At 40.9% G+C, this 17,387-nt stretch overlaps 1 protein-coding gene across 3 annotated transcripts; it reads left to right on the forward strand.

Moving 5' to 3' along the window:
• Positions 1-338: 338 nt before the first annotated feature.
• On the forward strand, positions 339-11,715 carry LOC142938510 (histone-lysine N-methyltransferase SUV39H1-like). 3 transcript variants are annotated; one of them, XM_076081732.1, is made up of 6 exons: positions 339-776; positions 3,397-3,535; positions 5,690-6,349; positions 8,190-8,336; positions 8,663-8,792; positions 10,228-11,715. In XM_076081732.1, exons 2-6 carry the CDS (start codon positions 3,410-3,412, stop codon positions 10,359-10,361), a joined length of 1,197 nt encoding a protein of 398 aa, XP_075937847.1. In that variant the 5' UTR covers positions 339-776; positions 3,397-3,409; the 3' UTR covers positions 10,362-11,715. The 3 variants fall into 3 exon arrangements, with proteins under 3 accessions (XP_075937847.1, XP_075937846.1, XP_075937845.1); XM_076081731.1 differs by having other exon boundaries at positions 340-776; positions 3,390-3,535; XM_076081730.1 differs by lacking the exon at positions 339-776 and adding an exon at positions 1,647-2,741 and having other exon boundaries at positions 3,390-3,535.
• Positions 11,716-17,387: the final 5,672 nt, after the last annotated feature.

Raw genomic sequence — 17,387 nt, forward strand, 5'->3', positions numbered from 1 at the left:
TTTGTTTTTCAAAGTTAGGAAAGCAATGTTTAAGTCAAGCCTGATTCTGCCTTAGACATAAAATAATGATCATTGGAACTTCCACACAGTGAGGCATACAGTTAATTACATACCTGCAAACTTGTCACTTTTCGATGAAATTCACCGTTTTGAATCAAAAATACGTCATCCACGTGAATCGTGTAGATCCCTCGAGTTTTTTTGGGGTCAACTGGCCAGCCAGCGTTTCTCAGATTGGAGTGAGACGAGGAGAAAATGTGATGTCGTGATCTTCACAATAGAACATCTTTGATGTGACGAGTCTTGGCCAATCAGCGTTCAGATGTCTACAGTGTCTTCATTTCCCTCCGTTACAGTTTAAGTTCCGTTATGTTCCGTTACCGTTCAGACTTGTTGGGTGAAGTTAACGTCCACTGCATGCAGAACTTTGTCGACTGTTAACGTTCGTCATTATCGCGATTTAGGAGGAAAAAACGTAACGTGATGAAACATGCAACCCCCCGTGTTCCGGTTCAGTTCACGCGGTCACTCATTAACGTTAAACCTGAACACCGGCGCATCTGGTTGCAGGTTGTTTTTTTATAACTCAGAGTAGAATGAGGATGATTTCGTGGTCAGAATAACTTTCATGACCACGAAACATGAGGCCCAGATACTGATGAGATGATGAGGTCAAAGAGCTTCAGGGAGAGGATGCTCTTTGTGTAGCGCAGCTTGACGCAGGGCTGAGCTGTGAGTGGAGCTGGGCCTGGATAAAGGTGGAGGTCTAAACAGACGTGAGTACAGCTTCCTGCTGTCACAGTGTTTTAAATGCATTGATAAGGCAGGCTATGCTAAATGCAGCCTCTTCTCCAAGGAGATGAACTACAGCAACAAGGGCTAACATGTCCTCTCATCACACTGTACACACTGTTCACTGTGGTCATCACACTGTTCACTGTGATGACCACAGCCACTGTACTAACAGTCCCAACAGTCCCACGTTGCTCTCAAGAACCCTGAAGTAATGAGAGGGTTAAGGTGCCTGTACCTTCATTTCAGCGGGTTGCTAATGCAGAGGTGTGTATAGATCACAGCAGTGGCGGCTGGTGGAAAATTTTCTAGGTAGGGCCATCCTATCACTTTCAGCAAACATCCCAGTATGATTTAATGCAAAACAATTAAAGTATCTAACACGCATTACTACTTTGCAGTTAAATATTTAACATTTATTCCAACACGAAAAAAAGCAGTAAATAACACTTATATAATATAATATAATATAACATGTGTATGTATTGAGATGCCCCTATGGACCTTGTTATAGGAGGTAAAGATCAGGAGAAGTAAACATGAAGTGTAATTATGAATACTGATGTTAAATTAAGCTATGATGAGTTTTCACTGTTAATTTACCATCTCAATTACATGTTGATGCCTCCATGACCAAGTTAAGCAGATGAGACTGAGGACAACTATGTAGAAGAAAAGATGTTCACTTTGCCTAATATGTAGCTTGACAGAGTTCTCCATGTGTGTCCTGGTGTTCTCCTGATGAGGACGCGCAGCTAGGGGGGCCAAATCGTTTTGGCCCCCCTAGCTGAATCTATTTGAAGGCGCTGATTGGCTAAATTGTATGTCACTCATTTATATCTTTAATCAGCAATTGCCTAAACTGCTTCATAGACCCGCCTCTTTTGGGCCAAAACGATTTGGCCCCCCTTGCTGCGCGTTCTGAGACGTGTCGTGCACACAGGCGGAGAGCACGAGCAGAAAAAGCATATATTTTGCGCAGATATCATATTTTACACATATTACTGGGTACATTCCATAGTTCAAACACACAAATATTGACAATTTGTATAATTTATTATTATTATTGACCAGCCGCCACTGGTAATGTGAGTTTATTAACCCTAAATTAAAAGGATTTAAGTTGTAATAACAGAAATGTGCTGAAATATATTTTTACATTTATATAACTGCATGTACAATATTTTTACACTTGACTAAACAATAATCAAATGCAGAGACGGTTATTTACCAATATGTTAGGAGTAGTTACATTTACAACCGGCCCTTTGAGGGAAACCGTGATGCTGATGTGGCCCAGAGTGAAGATGAGTTTGAGACCCCTGGGATAGACTAATAGAAAATGGGACGTAACAGGGTCTATACAGTTTTGTGTGGACAAGGTGAATGACATGTCACGCGTTGATGCCTCCCCAATGCCCCGGGTCGGCGACCTCCTGCACCGGCTTTGTTTTCCAACATAAATCAGCGTTTTCAGGTGAAGTAGGCTGAAACCGAAGTTTTACCTGAACAGGTATTATGGCATTTAAAGGGAGACTTGTTATTCAACCGGATTGAGGATTTGAACGTCGCATTAGGCAATTTGCTAGTTCTGACTTTTCTTCTGTTGTGAGGAAGGAGAACTGTGCTATGCTGTGTAGTTACGTCTACAATGTGTATGTAGCCCGCCCAAGCCTGCCCCATGTTTCCGCTTATCAACAAACAACCGCAGGCAGAACGTCGTAACTTCGGAGGTTCGTAATGTCTTGGTGAATTCAACTAGCGTTAGCTCCGTAAGAAATCTCTTTCGGCCGACCCTCCTGACTACATCTGAACCAATGAGAGGGCTGATATTTGATGCTCCTCCAATCAGCAACCGCTACAGGCTACTCTGTAGCAGGATCCTCCCCACCAATGTAGTTTATCCTATTTTGGCGGCTGTGTGGAAAACATGGCGGAAAATTTGAAAGGTAACTCATGAGGACTACATATGATTGTATATTCCATTATACGTTTGTTTACTTTTGTTATTTGGTAATATATGAGCGTAAACCTTTTAAAGACCCCAAATATGCACGCTCTTCTGCCTTGGACTTCACGTAACATGAACGAGAGCGGTGGAATTGTACAATAGGTGACTCCAAGAAGCCAAGTTATTGTCCGAAGTCCATGCTGTTTAACGCAGCCTCTTTAGTGGGGACATTCTACGCTTGTGAATTCAGATCAACTTTGAATAAGCTTGGAAATAATAACGTTACTTAATAACGGAATTAGTTAGTTTGGCGCTTACATTTTAGGGACAGGCTGGGTGGTTTGCGGGCTAAACTTTTAAGTTCCACGCGCCATGCAGCGCCACGTACATGTTTGAATGGTATTAATGTGTAATGGGCAAATATTTGATGTTGCCGTGAGGTGTACTGTATGTGTGGGACGATTATATTGCTGACGACTGGCATCGGCTGCGATTCGGTATCATCCTCTAACGTTACTGCCGTGTTTGGCGGTAAAACGCGGAGTTATCAGATTGAAAATGACATCTTAAATCGACTGACTTGTAAGTGGGGTTTGGTGTAGCCGCAGTGCACTGTACGCCTAGTTAAAGGGAGTTGCTGTGTCAGATTGCAGCGTGCCGTGGAAGATGTCCTGGGATGAGCTGGAAGCGCTGTGTCGCAGAGAGAGGCTCTACTGTCAGCAGCTGGGAGTGAAGAGAGCCAACGTCAACGAGTTTGATGTGGAATTCCTCTGCGACTACAAGAGGACGAAGGTAATAACACGTGACTGTTTACTACCCATCAGCAGCTCATCTATGGTACATGGCCTGTGGTAAGACAGGTAAGACATTACGTAACCTGTACACGTTACATTGACTTATCTTCTGGACACTGTCTGAAGTCTCCAGGCCACAAGTATTCCTTTCTTTAAAGTTGTACAGTTGAATCAGCTCAAGATAATAACATAAATGTAGCCACCGGTTATTACACTTTTTCCTGTGTTATTATTACAGCAATAACCACTGTATAATTCAGAAGTTCCTACACACTCACAATCAACTGTAATTGGCCAATGCAAACTGAAAGTGTTACCTTCATTTTCACAGTGGATGCATGTGTGCAGGAGGTAAAGATGTGTGTGTGTCAGCACAGTCATGCGTTCACTGAGCAAAAACTAAATCAGAATCGCACACTGTGAAGTATTAACAGATTCTGTTCTATTTGATACAAATGTGAATCAGGTGATTGAATATCAGAATCCTGCCACATCCTAGCTGACGGAGGGACCACCTGCAGCTCAGGCCATTTGAGTTGCCCTGTGCTTGTGGAACAATTGGTGGCTTTCACAAATACAGCAAATATTATCAACACTTTTTACATTACAGTCATTTTAGCAGACGCACAGCTACGGGAGCAATTTTGGGGGTTAAGTGTCTTGCTCAAAGACACATCTACATGTGACTAGCGGAGCCGGGGTTCTAACCCCCGATCATCTGATTGAAGGACGGCCCTGCTCTCCACTTAGCCACGGTCGCTCTACATGAAAGTGAACATAAAAAGATGCCTTGATAACTTAACTATATCCATGCACTAATGAAACGTGATCTAATGTGTTTTATCCAGCGACTCTTTTTATCTTCCTGGAAGCAAAAGACCGAGCAAGTTTGTGTGTGTACATACTGGTATGAAACACACAGGCAGTGTAGCCAGAGACGTCACTTACGCAGCTTTTTTGTGTGTGGTCTCTGTAATTGTGTATTTTCACAGTCTTCAACAGTTTTGATGTGCAAAGATTGTCTTTGAAATTGAGAAACCTATCAAATCATATGTTTAATTAACGGCACAATCCAAACTAGATCAAAACGTTTTTGTCCCTCCCCACTAACTACCAGACATACCTTTTCCAAAATAAGCACCTTCCGGTAGTCCACTGGACAGTGCCTCTCGATTGTGAAGTTAGAAAGTTACAAAACAGCATTCTGAGTAACTTCTCTTCCCCTCTCTCTGTTGCTCTCTCTCTCTCCAGTCCGCTTGTCTCTGTCTCTCAGACCTCAGTCCTGGTAATGGTGCTACATTTCAGGTGGTTGATTAACGCATATATTTGTCGGGCAGTGTGGATTAGCTCTCTTAACGGGTCAGGTGATTGTGGGTAATAAGATCCCCTGACCCATGCATCACTGAAACAGGAAGCTGTTCCTAGTTAAGTCTGCTTCCAGTTTGTTTTACCAAAGACTGCTGATTTCTTCTCTTTGTATTCAACTGTTGCTCAGAGGATCTTTGTCTCTTTCTGCCTTTAAATTGTCGGTCTAGTTGAACCATTGTACAGCGTTTTGTTCTCCATTCTATTGAACAACATGCATCTATTAGTAAAGCTAGCTAAACGCATGAAAGACCATTCAAGCAGACATCTGACTGGAGCCAATCAAGCTTTGTAGAAGGAGATCACAAAGTGGCATTCAAATGTGAACACTTTTCAGTGTCGTGTCACGCAGTGCAGATCAGAAAGTGCTTTATCTGGAGGTTTTTCAGAAAGAAAATGAACTGGTCTACATGTTTACAACTTTCAGCAGCCACAGAGAGATAAGTGCATTGAGGTTTCAGGCCACACCATATACACCTTTGAAATTGGTACGCCTTCACCCTCACAGAGGGCTGACAGGCAGATGAAGACTAGCTGGAGAGAACTGAATTAACAATGCACTCGAGAGGCCTGGGATGGAATTCATTAGATAGTGAATACCAAAGATTTTGTCTGATAGGAATAGTTTGAATCATTGTAGTCATATCTTAAGCATGGCATGCTGGTTTAGGGCTGTGAGTTGTCAGACCACTAACAACTGTTGTCTGTGCAGATATAAAGAAGGATGCATACAATAGAATTGAGAACGAATACAATCTTTGCCCTTAATTGAAGTGGTGTGTTTCAGGAGGAGGAGTTCTACCTGGTAAAGTGGAAGGGCTTCCCAGAGTCTGATAACACCTGGGAACCCAAAAGGAACCTCAAATGCCCCAAACTGATGAAGCAGTTCCACTTTGACCTGGATCAGGAGCTGAGGCGCCACAAGAGACGCTGCACCCCTAAAAAACTGGATAAGGAAGTTGCCTCATTCCTCGTCCAAAAAGCCAAAGTTCGTAAGCATCTGCAGCGCTGGGAGGCCCATTTGAACCAGACACGCAACCACCCGGGTCGCATTTATGTCATGAACGAAGTGGACCTTGAGGGCCCCCCAAAAAACTTCACATACATCAACAACTACAAAGTAGGCCAGGGCATCGTGTTGGATGAGATGGCTGTGGGCTGTGAGTGTAAGAACTGTTTGGAGAAGCCCATAAATGGCTGCTGCCCTGGGGCCTCCCTGCACCGCATGGCCTACAATGACAGGGGGCAGGTCCGGGTCCGGCCGGGACAGCCCATATACGAGTGTAACTCCCGATGCAGCTGTAGCCCCGACTGTCCTAACAGAGTGGTGCAGAAGGGCATCCAGTTCGACCTGTGCATCTTTAAAACGGAGAACGGCCGGGGATGGGGTGTCCGCACACTGCAGCACATCAAGAAGAACACGTTCATCATGGAGTACGTGGGAGAGGTAGGACCTGATCAGAAACAGGTTTCAGTCATTCTGGTCTGTTATCTTTCACTGTTTGACTTAATACAGCTTACTCATCTAAAGACCACAGGATGAGATTTATGTCCCCACCACAGCCACTGCTGACACAGTGTCATGTTAAAGTAGTAGTAGTATGACCAAGCCAATCCTCCTTTATAGATGGATTGCTATTGGCTATATACTGTACTGTAGCCCTTCTTTTGTTTGCTTCTGGTATGTCAAAACATTTCCCATCATGCTTCATTATCATCAGTGAGACATGTGCAGAGTGCACCAAATAAACAGAAGCCAGCAATTACAGATATTGATATTACAGAACTGATGGAGCTGCTTGATCACTTTGTGTGAACAGGTGAACCACACATCACTCACATGTGAACTCCAGTATTTTGTTCATGCTGGGGTGAAGAGAGGCTGAAGAAATCCTGTCCAAAGGGAGAGGACATCTCTAATAACATCTTTTAGTGCATAACATATTATCTTCATATTTATTGAAACTAGATACAAATCTTTAATTATGAATCAATTTAAAGCTTGATGATACAATACACTTTGTAATTAGCATCATCAACCAAGTACTTGACGACATAAAACATTATGGCTTGGGGTGTGACAAGAGAAGGTAGGACACAAAATGAAAAAAGTAGTAAGAATGAACAGTTACAGTAAATGGTTAAACCCCACTGCTGGAAAATCCAAACAGGACATGGACGCTTTGCAAAGAACAAACGCTATGGAGCTGCTGGTTGCTTTCCCTCACTCATGCTATTAGATCAGGAGGAGGAATTAACAATCACATGCTTTGTTTTCACATCCAAACACACACCTACTACTATTGCACTGCTAGCCAACGTCAAGATGAGTTATCAAAAAACTTTTAGTTTTACAGGGAGGGAAAATAGATTTTAAAAGAGGCATTTTCATATCAAAATACTTATTTGAGTCTTATTTATATAACCGTTGACTGACAAGATGAGTGCCTTGCATGCAGTGGTGCTGTGGTCATTTATTGCCAGCTGCAGTTATGCAAAGTATGAAGTTAGCTGCATGTTATACGTGTGAACGTAGCAGTGCAGTGTGTGTATATTTTATTTGTCAACGGATAAATGCTACAACTCCTCAAGACCATAGACTGACGTAGTCACCGTGAAGTCACCCATTGGTGTCTGGACTGCCGTTTTATAGCCTTGAATTTGTCATTTTGACCGTCTCCATCTTAGTGATGTGCAACCAGAAGAGACAGGAGAGAGTGGAGCTAAGTACAACCAACCCTGAACCAAAACACTTCCAATGGACTATGATGAAGTGAAATAACGTGAAAAGGTTCCAGTTCTTCGACGAAAACACGGACAACTCTCGTGTCTTAAGTGCCACCTGCAGATTAAAGTGAAGGGGGTTAGCCCCAAAGGTAGCGGCAATTGTGGCTATTGTGGCTCAGGCTCACTTAAGGCGGACTGACCTTTTAAGGTGGACCAGCTGTTCTCCTTTAACAACAACAAGCCGCTCCTCTTAATTTGCTCAGCGTTTAAATATCTCTTTGGCTGGTGCTGCTGCTCTCCTTCATTTTCTAGTCATTCAGTGTCCATGTTTGGCCAGTGCTGATGCCACTTTAGTTCTATACTTCTCTATATGGATGGTTCTGAACATTGTTTTTTTTTTTTAACTGATATTTTCTGTGGCTGAGCTTGTGCGAGCTAATATTGACACTTCCAGTAAATATCTGGAGTGAGTATCTAAGCCTTTTTTTAATCAACTGTTGCTTTTGTGTTGTATCCTAAACTGACTGGTGCTGGTCCATGTCCTGCTTCGTTTGCTTCAGATCATCACAACCGATGAAGCAGAGAGGAGGGGTCATGTGTACGACCGCCAGGGCTCCACATACCTGTTTGACCTGGACTATGTGGAGGACGTGTACACGGTGGACGCAGCTCACCAAGGCAACATCTCCCACTTTGTGAACCACAGCGTGAGTGTCTTCAGACTGAGCACAGAATCTACTGTCTACTGTACTGCAGGCAGACCACACTCAGGTTCAGGTCTCTGTACCTGTGTGCATCTCAAAGCTTTCAAACAAGGCCTGTCATAATCCTTCTTTATGAGACACAGTCAATAATTAATAATTAAGATAATAGAAGTCAAGTCAAGGTCAACCTTGTTGATGGTGTAACTTTCAGTGTGTGTGCATAGCTCCTCCTCTCCTCAGCACACACACTTTATAAATACGCAGTTTTTAATGTTCATTAGCATAGCATCATTTTAAAGCTCCTGACACATGTCATGTTGTTTTTGCAGTGTAACCCCAATCTGCAGGTATTTAATGTGTTCATCGACAACATTGATGAGAGGCTCCCAAGAATCGCTTTATTTTCAACACGGGCTATTCGGGCAGGAGAGGAGCTCACCTTTGACTACAAGATGCAAAGTAGGTGTCATTGATTGAGCAGATTTAACATTGGCATTAAAGGTACAATATGCAGCATTGTATAGAAAATAGTCCTCAGGATCATTCCTTCTGACCCACCAGAAGTGTGTATCTATATTTTGCTGTTTGTGGGGTCAGAACCTTTGGGCACAGTGGGGGTGTAACCCTCAGCCAACAACAGCGCTCAGCGTGTCCCGCTGAGTCGTCAAACACCTCTGAGTCTTGACACCGAGTACCCTTTAGCGTCGGTTCGATACAAAGCAGCGGTGTTTGACGACCAGAGGGTTGTTACATGGCTGGGTGTTTCATGTGCTTCAGTGTCTCCGCTGCTCTTCATCTCTAGTCACAGTCTAGTCCTGTGTAATCATGTAATCAGCAGTCACTCACATACAGTAATGATATGTGAGTCATCCAACAAGCAGCTGAATAGAGCCCAGCTGATCCTCAGGATCAGTATCTGGACCGGTCAGGGCATATTTTATAGATCTGTATTTGCTCAAATAAAGCTGACCACAATATGATCCTTCCTCCACTAAACAGCCTGATGGTGTTGCTAGTACAGACTGTGCTGGGAGAAGTATTCCCATCCTGTACTGCTACTAATACTAATGGGATGAAAAGCAAAGTAACTGAAGCTGTCAGACAAATGTAGTGGAGTAAAAAGTACAACGTTCACCTCTGATTCAAATGGAAATACTCAAATCTGTAGTTCAGTACAAAATATGTGTACATGTACTTGTAGTTAAATTCCAACAATGGAAGAAGTGACACTGGTATTACAAGTTCATGTCAGAACACGCAGTTCCCTACAGGCCAACATGCTATTCTTTTACTTCTTTCATTCGACACAATGGTACAAGTTACAAGATTAGCAGGGTTTTGTTGTTTTTAGTGGAGTTTAAAGAGCAACTAAATGTACTTGTTTGAGTGTTTAGGTAAGTTATGTGTATGTCATCTAGACAGATATGGTGCACCACACTCCTGAATTAAAGGGCACCATCACACTCCCAGCCGTCTGATCTCTACACAGATTCTGCATTCATGCTAAGGGACAAGATTTTGGTTTGTGTTTGTAGTCGGAGCGGTCTGACCAGTCACGTTCGAGCCGTCTTTGGCTGAATGCAGGTAAACAGTCCGTGTGGAGAGAAGAAGAGGCCACCGGCTATCGTCTGTCCTGTAAACTGGAAACAATCCGGTCACCTCTTAACTCTAACTCCAGTCTCTCTTCTCAAGATGAATGGGACTGTAAACAATGAGCAGCGCATGCAACAGGAAGTCTTGGCCTGGATATCAGCTGACTCCACCATAACAAATAGAGGCTTCTCCGTCATCAGGCCCACAGCTGGTGGGCTAGTCGTCTATATACTGTGAAGGGGTCGTGTTCAAGCAAAGTCAAGTTGCTGGCTTTTCAACTGAGCCTTCTGTGTGTTTCCAGTTGATCCAGTGGACACAGAAAGCACTAAAATGGACTCCAGCTTCAGTGTAGCAGGGCTCCCCAGCTCTCCCAAGAAGAGGATTCGAGTGGAGTGTCGGTGTGGATCGGACTCGTGTCGGAAATACCTGTTCTGACAAAGGACTGCTGGGAACGCATCACTCTCATCTGTGTCGAGATGGACACAACTGTACAGATTTGTATATGAATTTGTAATTACCTTTTTGTTTATGAAAGCTAAAATTCACCATTAACTTTTTAAATGTGAATTTGACAAACCCTTCCTAGATGAAAACCACAGTCCTTGGACAGAATGGAGAGCCTCTTGTTCCCAGTGAGTTGGGGCTGCATCAGTGGATTATTGGAATGCCTGATCCAGTGATTTGAAACAAATAGCTCAGTGAGCATGTACATTAGCTCTAGAAATGTATTCTACCACAACAGGACCATTTGCCCAAGTCTTTTCATCACTTAAATGATGATTCCAGGTTATTACAGTTTTATTCTACCAGTGAAAACGTTATTCTCTCAGTGTAGTCGCTGAGATCTGGGAACACAACCACATCATCAAAGCAACACGAGCAGGTCTGAGTCAAACTCCGTTTCACAGAGAAAACATCCTTCACAGTTTACAGACACCCACTTCCTGCTTCAGCTTTGACCTACTGTACTTACTGTAGTGTGCTGTGCAATGAGGAATTAGTAGCAAGTCCAGTCCAGCCTCTAGAGAAAGACGTTTAACTAATCAGGATCAGTGTGATCTTCTGACGGCTCGTCTTCACCTCCTGGGATTCTTTTTGTGCTCACAGATCTCCGTTATTAACTTGGTGAGTGCAAAGTCACAACTAGTAGACATGATGGACAAAAGTATACAAACGAGATCCAAGTTGAAACAGTCTGGAATGATGTTTTTAAACTACTGCATAGTTTTAATGGTCCACTTCACCCTGTGTTGATGTCTTGAACGGTTCACACCTGAGTTCCAGAACGTCAACACTGAGCTCAGAGGACATTTAATCAGTAATTCTCAGCTGCTCGCAAATGACTCCTTTGTGTTTTGTTACTTCGATTGACTTAAATGATCAAACATGGTCACAACAGGTACCACACTCTACTGAAATACTGGGTCCGGATAAAGGGCCAGTGCTGGGTTTGCTCATACAGATTGAACAGGCTGCTGTTGTACCATACACCATGTGTATCCCCAATCGCTCCCATGACGACTGATAGAAGAGGCTCAGTGTCTTAGAACTCAGCAGGTAAATCTATCTGCATGGCCAACAGGGAAAAGTCCAAACATGTCTTGGTGATTATGGTGAAGAGATGGGATCACAATGATGTTTTTTTTTATCTGTACAGTATCTATTCTGTGGTCAGTAGGTGAGTCTCTTACAGTGTTTACATTTAAACGCTGTAGTTGTTGGCACTTCAGTGCATGACTTTTTTATAGGTGGAGAAGAAAAATAATGTAAATAAATGGATCGAAGATAACTGATGCTTTCATGTTTTGATTGTTGTATTTTTACTCTTTTAAAAAAAAATTATTTCATTTATTTGTTTTCACAAGTGCTGGATATGGAGAGAGACCAGAGACTAAGTGTTGGCATTGAAAAAGGAAACGGCAGTGAAAAAAGTTCCACAGAAAAATGAATCCATTTTTGAGATGACAGTCTTTAGATGGACATGATATCCTTTCGTCATGTTACTCTTTTATCTTTCACTGTTCCTTGTGTTTTGGCATGGAGGGGAGGGTAAGGGGAGTTGCATATACATCACCTTTAATGCCTGTTTTTTGTCAGTACCCATGTTTCCCTTTTTATGCCCAATTTTTAATTTCAGTTCCAAAGCGTACTGTCACTGTTCTAGCTCCATATGGAGAGGGCGGAGTTCATTTTCAAAGTATGTTTTCAAAGTATTTTACCACTAGATGGTGCTTTTGACCTGCTATAGCTGTCGGACACATTATACAGAACATGTTTGAGTTTCCTCCTGATACAGAACTCTGTTCTAACAACCCCCACGTTCTGCTTCATATCAAGAAATACGTGAACTACTCAAACTACACTTTCTCTATAAAACAAATTATGAAAAAATGTAACGCATAAAAGTTGATGTGTTGTTTTTCAGACAGGGAGGGCAGGTCCTTCATACTGGAGCCTGATGAACCTGCACAGATGAAATATGTTACAAAATAAGATAAGATAATCCTTTATTAGTCCTGCAGTGGGGAAATTCACAGGATCACAGCAGCAAAGTCAGATTTAGTTCATTCAAATGAATTAGAATGGACTAAATCATCATTCCACCAACACTTTTAAATGTGGCTCATATGAGTTTGAATACAAACCAAGTTCCTACATTCAAGCACACTCAGTCATGTAGGTTCTGCCTCAACCCAAAAACGTGTTTCTTGTTGTTGATGAAAATGCATTGTTGGTTTCTCCATCACAAACATCTGATAATTAAATGGCATCTCCAGCTCCTCCAGAATCAGTGTAAGTCCATTGGATGTTTCAAGGTTTCACATCACACATCCACATGGCTTCCTGCTGCTGCATCCAGGTGTTCAACTGGGACTAAAGGAGAGCATAAAGAAAGGCTCCCTCTGCAGCAGAAGGATGTGAGAACAGACTGAGCACTTCAATCATTCTGCACAGTGAAGCTCAAACATCCAGACGAGGTGACAGCTTTTTCACTGGAGGGGGGCTTTCAGTTTAGAATTCAAATGAAACATACGGAAACATACTCGTAATGTTGACATTAGTCATAAGAAGTAGCAATAATGAAAATACAAACAGTGGCCTGCATAGAACTCTGATCTATTAAACTGTTCTAACTGCAGAGTCATACAGTTCTCCTTAGAACAGTAGCTGATGTTCTTGCTTGGTCCAAGTCACCAGCAGAACATTCTGACAATAATGAGATCATTCTCGCATGATCAAAAATAGCTATATACATTTGTTTCACAACTACAAGATAAGTGTGTTAGTTTGAGGTTTATATGGGGAGGTAGATGTTTGGGTGTAGAAATGTATCTTTCACTAAATACAATTGTTTCAATTACCAGCTGCTTTGAGAACATTCCCAATCTCAAAGCAAGCACATACCGCATTTCAGTTATAAGAGTTACAATTTACTTTTACAGTTCAATGATACCTCTCTAACCACCAGGGGCGGTTCACAGAACATGTGGACATTATGGCCTTAGTCCCTCCCCCAAGAATCTTTATGAACAAGCTCTATTTTGATGCTTTTAATGGTTTTATGTGAAGCACTTTGAATTACCTTGTTGTTGGAATGTGCTGTACAAACAGCCTTGCCTTGCCTTGTCATGAATACTTTCACACAGAACGTGAATATTGCCGATTTTTCAGAACTTTTGACCTTGAATAAGGCATCAACCAATCACGTTGTGTGAAACGAATATATTCAAATCATACACTATAGCTGTGTCTCAATTCAGGGGCTGCATCCTTCGGAGGATGCAGCCCCTGAATTGAGACACAGCTCCTAATGTCAACAACACGAAGGCTCCGAAGTACTTTATCACTTGTTTCAAGCTAAATAAAGGCATTGCAGACCAGATCCACTCCTTCCATTCTTACCTTTCACAATAAAAGCACTAGACATATATACACTGCATAACTGTTTACCAGAGGGAACTCAAATTCACTCAGAGTATTGTTTAGAAGTGTGGAAGCTACTTCTCCATACTCAGTGTATTACTGCAGGAGATGAAGTTTGGAGAACCAGCACAGGAGAACCAGCACAGGAGCAAAGCAATGTAATGCTGTGATGTGTTTTAGACACTTAAACGAATCAGTTTAAATATAGCTATATTTAGAATATTTTAACAGCTTTACCTTGCTGACTTGCAAGACTTCTTTGACTAAAACTGTAATTTTACATCACAGAACGCAGGAGAGTTGCTAGTCTACTGCTGCCTCGATTGGTTGGGTTGTTTGTTATATTGTGTGACTTTGGTAAACCTGAACTAACCCTTAAAACATAAGGTAAGTCACACAATAACACAAACAAACTAACTGCTTAAAGCAGCAGTAGACCAGCAACTCCTGTGTTGTGAGAGGTAAAATTACTTTTTGGTAACACTTTCTATGAAGCCCATGTCTCTGTAACGCATTATAAACTTCCTTATAATCTGCTTATAAGACTGCATAATCATGGTGATAAGCACTAATAAATATTAATAATGCTTTATAACAATAATCACAACACATTATAAAACATTTCTTAATCAAGTATCACAATACTTCTTAATTTCTAATCACTCACTGACATTCCCACTGTTGTAATACAGTATACTGTCTTTAGTCAGTTAGTCATAGATATTGGTTACTTTCGTGTTTATTCAGAACAAAAGACAGAAAACATGGGGTGAATCTGGTCTGAGGTCAGTATGAAAGAAGGAGGGTCATGAATCAGTGTGGTGATTGGTCCTGTCAGAGCTGCTCTCAAAGCTTCTTGGATGAGAAAGTAGGCCAGACTGGTGTTAAGTGTGTCCTCAGTAAAAGCCAACCATCCAGCCAGGAGAGTGACTGCCTCACCTCATGTGGCAGGGATTGATTTGGATTTGCTGGATTTGTGGAGGATCAGGACTTCCTGATCTCCAAGTGAAGACACACAGGTGGTTGAGGTCAATGAAAGGTGAACAAGCCAGATAGGTTGTGTTTAGTCAACTGAAGCCACAGTGCTGGTCAGGTAGCTTGATATCACTTCATGTATAGCTCCTATTAACCTGACTGAATGATGGGCTGTCTTATATCTGCATGTATTTCATGATCAAGACAAATCAACTAAAAAGATTTATAGATCGATTCATGTTCTTTCTTTCTTTCTTTCTTTCTTTCTTTCTTTCTTAATACAATAAGAAAGTTTGAAGTTTGGTGTTCATAATGTTTCTCTTTCCCTCTTTATACTGGCAATGTAAGCATTAAAAGAAGCAACGTATCCTCACACAACTGTTCATATAATCTCTTTTAAAAAGTAAATCCTACTAAAGTCCAGCAATTTCAGCTTGTTTTACGCATACAGTCTTTTCAAAATAAACTTCCGTCTTAACAGGAAACTACTTAGTTAGGTTTAGACAACTAAACCAGTTAGTTAGGTTTAGGCAACACAACTACTTAGTTAGGTTTAGACAACTAAACTACTTAGTTAAGTTTAGGCAACACAACTACTTAGTTAGGTTTAGACAACAAAACTACTTAGTTAGGTTTAGACAACTAAACTACTTAGTTAGATTTAGACAACTAAACTACTTAGTTAAGTTTAGGCAACACAACTACTTAGTTAGGTTTAGACAACAAAACTACTTAGTTAGATTTAGACAACAACACTACTTAGTTAGGTTTAGACAACAAAACTACTTAGTTAGGTTTAGACAACACAACTACTTAGTTAGGTTTAGGCAACACAACTACTTAGTTAGGTTTAGGCAACACAACTACTTAGTTAGGTTTAGACAACAAAACTACTTAGTTAGGTTTAGACAACAAAACTACTTAGTTAGGTTTAGACAACACAACTACTTAGTTAGGTTTAGGCAACACAACTACTTAGTTAGGTTTAGACAACAAAACTACTTAGGTTTAGACAACAACACTACTTAGTTAGGTTTAGACAACAACACTACTTAGTTAGGTTCAGACAACTAAACCAGTTAGTTAGGTTTAGGCAACACAACTACTTAGTTAGGTTTAGACAACTAAACTACTTAGTTAGGTTTAGACAACAACACTACTTAGTTAGGTTCAGACAACTAAACCAGTTAGTTAGGTTTAGGCAACACAACTACTTAGTTAGGTTTAGACAACAAAACTACTTAGTTAGGTTTAGACAACAAAACTACTTAGTTAGGTTTAGACAACAAAACTACTTAGTTAGGTTTAGACAACAAAACTACGTAGTTAGGTTTAGACAACTAAACCAGTTAGTTAGGTTTAGACAACAAAACTACTTAGTTAGGTTTAGACAACACAACTACTTAGTTAGGTTTAGGCAACACAACTACTTAGTTAGGTTTAGGCAACACAACTACTTAGTTAGGTTTAGACAACAAAACTACTTAGGTTTAGACAACAACACTACTTAGTTAGGTTTAGACAACAACACTACTTAGTTAGGTTTAGACAACAAAACTACTTAGTTAGGTTTAGACAACAACACTACTTAGTTAGGTTCAGACAACTAAACCAGTTAGTTAGGTTTAGGCAACACAACTACTTAGTTAGGTTTAGACAACAAAACTACTTAGTTAGGTTTAGACAACAACACTACTTAGTTAGGTTCAGCCAACTAAACCAGTTAGTTAGGTTTAGGCAACACAACAACTTAGTTAGGTTTAGACAACAAAACTACTTAGTTAGGTTTAGACAACAAAACTACTTAGTTAGGTTTAGGCAACACAACTACTTAGTTAGGTTTAGACAACAAAACTACTTAGTTAGGTTTAGACAACAAAACTACTTAGTTAGGTTTAGGCAACACAACTACTTAGTTAGGTTTAGGCAACACAACTACTTAGTTAGGTTTAGACAACAAAACTACTTAGTTAGGTTTAGACAACAACACTACTTAGTTAGGTTTAGACAACAACACTACTTAGTTAGGTTCAGACAACTAAACCAGTTAGTTAGGTTTAGGCAACACAACTACTTAGTTAGGTTTAGACAACTAAACTACTTAGTTAGGTTTAGACAACAACACTACTTAGTTAGGTTTACACAACAACACTACTTAGTTAGGTTCAGACAACTAAACCAGTTAGTTAGGTTTAGGCAACACAACTACTTAGTTAGGTTTAGACAACAAAACTACTTAGTTAGGTTTAGACAACAAAACTACTTAGTTAGGTTTAGACAACACAACTACTTAGTTAGGTTTAGGCAACACAACTACTTAGTTAGGTTTAGACAACAAAACTACTTAGGTTTAGACAACAACACTACTTAGTTAGGTTTAGACAACAACACTACTTAGTTAGGTTTAGACAACAAAACTACTTAGTTAGGTTTAGACAACAACACTACTTAGTTAGGTTCAGACAACTAAACCAGTTAGTTAGGTTTAGGCAACACAACTACTTAGTTAGGTTTAGACAACAACACTACTTAGTTAGGTTTAGACAACAACACTACTTAGTT

This window comes from Anarhichas minor, unplaced genomic scaffold (assembly GCF_050575085.1).
Source record: "Anarhichas minor isolate MPS153535 unplaced genomic scaffold, ASM5057508v1 ptg000086l, whole genome shotgun sequence".
Lineage (NCBI taxonomy): Eukaryota > Metazoa > Chordata > Actinopteri > Perciformes > Anarhichadidae > Anarhichas > Anarhichas minor.

Coding starts and splice junctions, on each gene's coding strand:
- LOC142938510 (XM_076081730.1), top strand. Junction 8,337..8,662: donor CCCACTTTGTGAACCACAGC/GTGAGTGTCTTC, acceptor TTGTTTTTGCAG/TGTAACCCCAATCTGCAGGT. Junction 8,793..10,227: donor CTTTGACTACAAGATGCAAA/GTAGGTGTCATT, acceptor GTGTGTTTCCAG/TTGATCCAGTGGACACAGAA.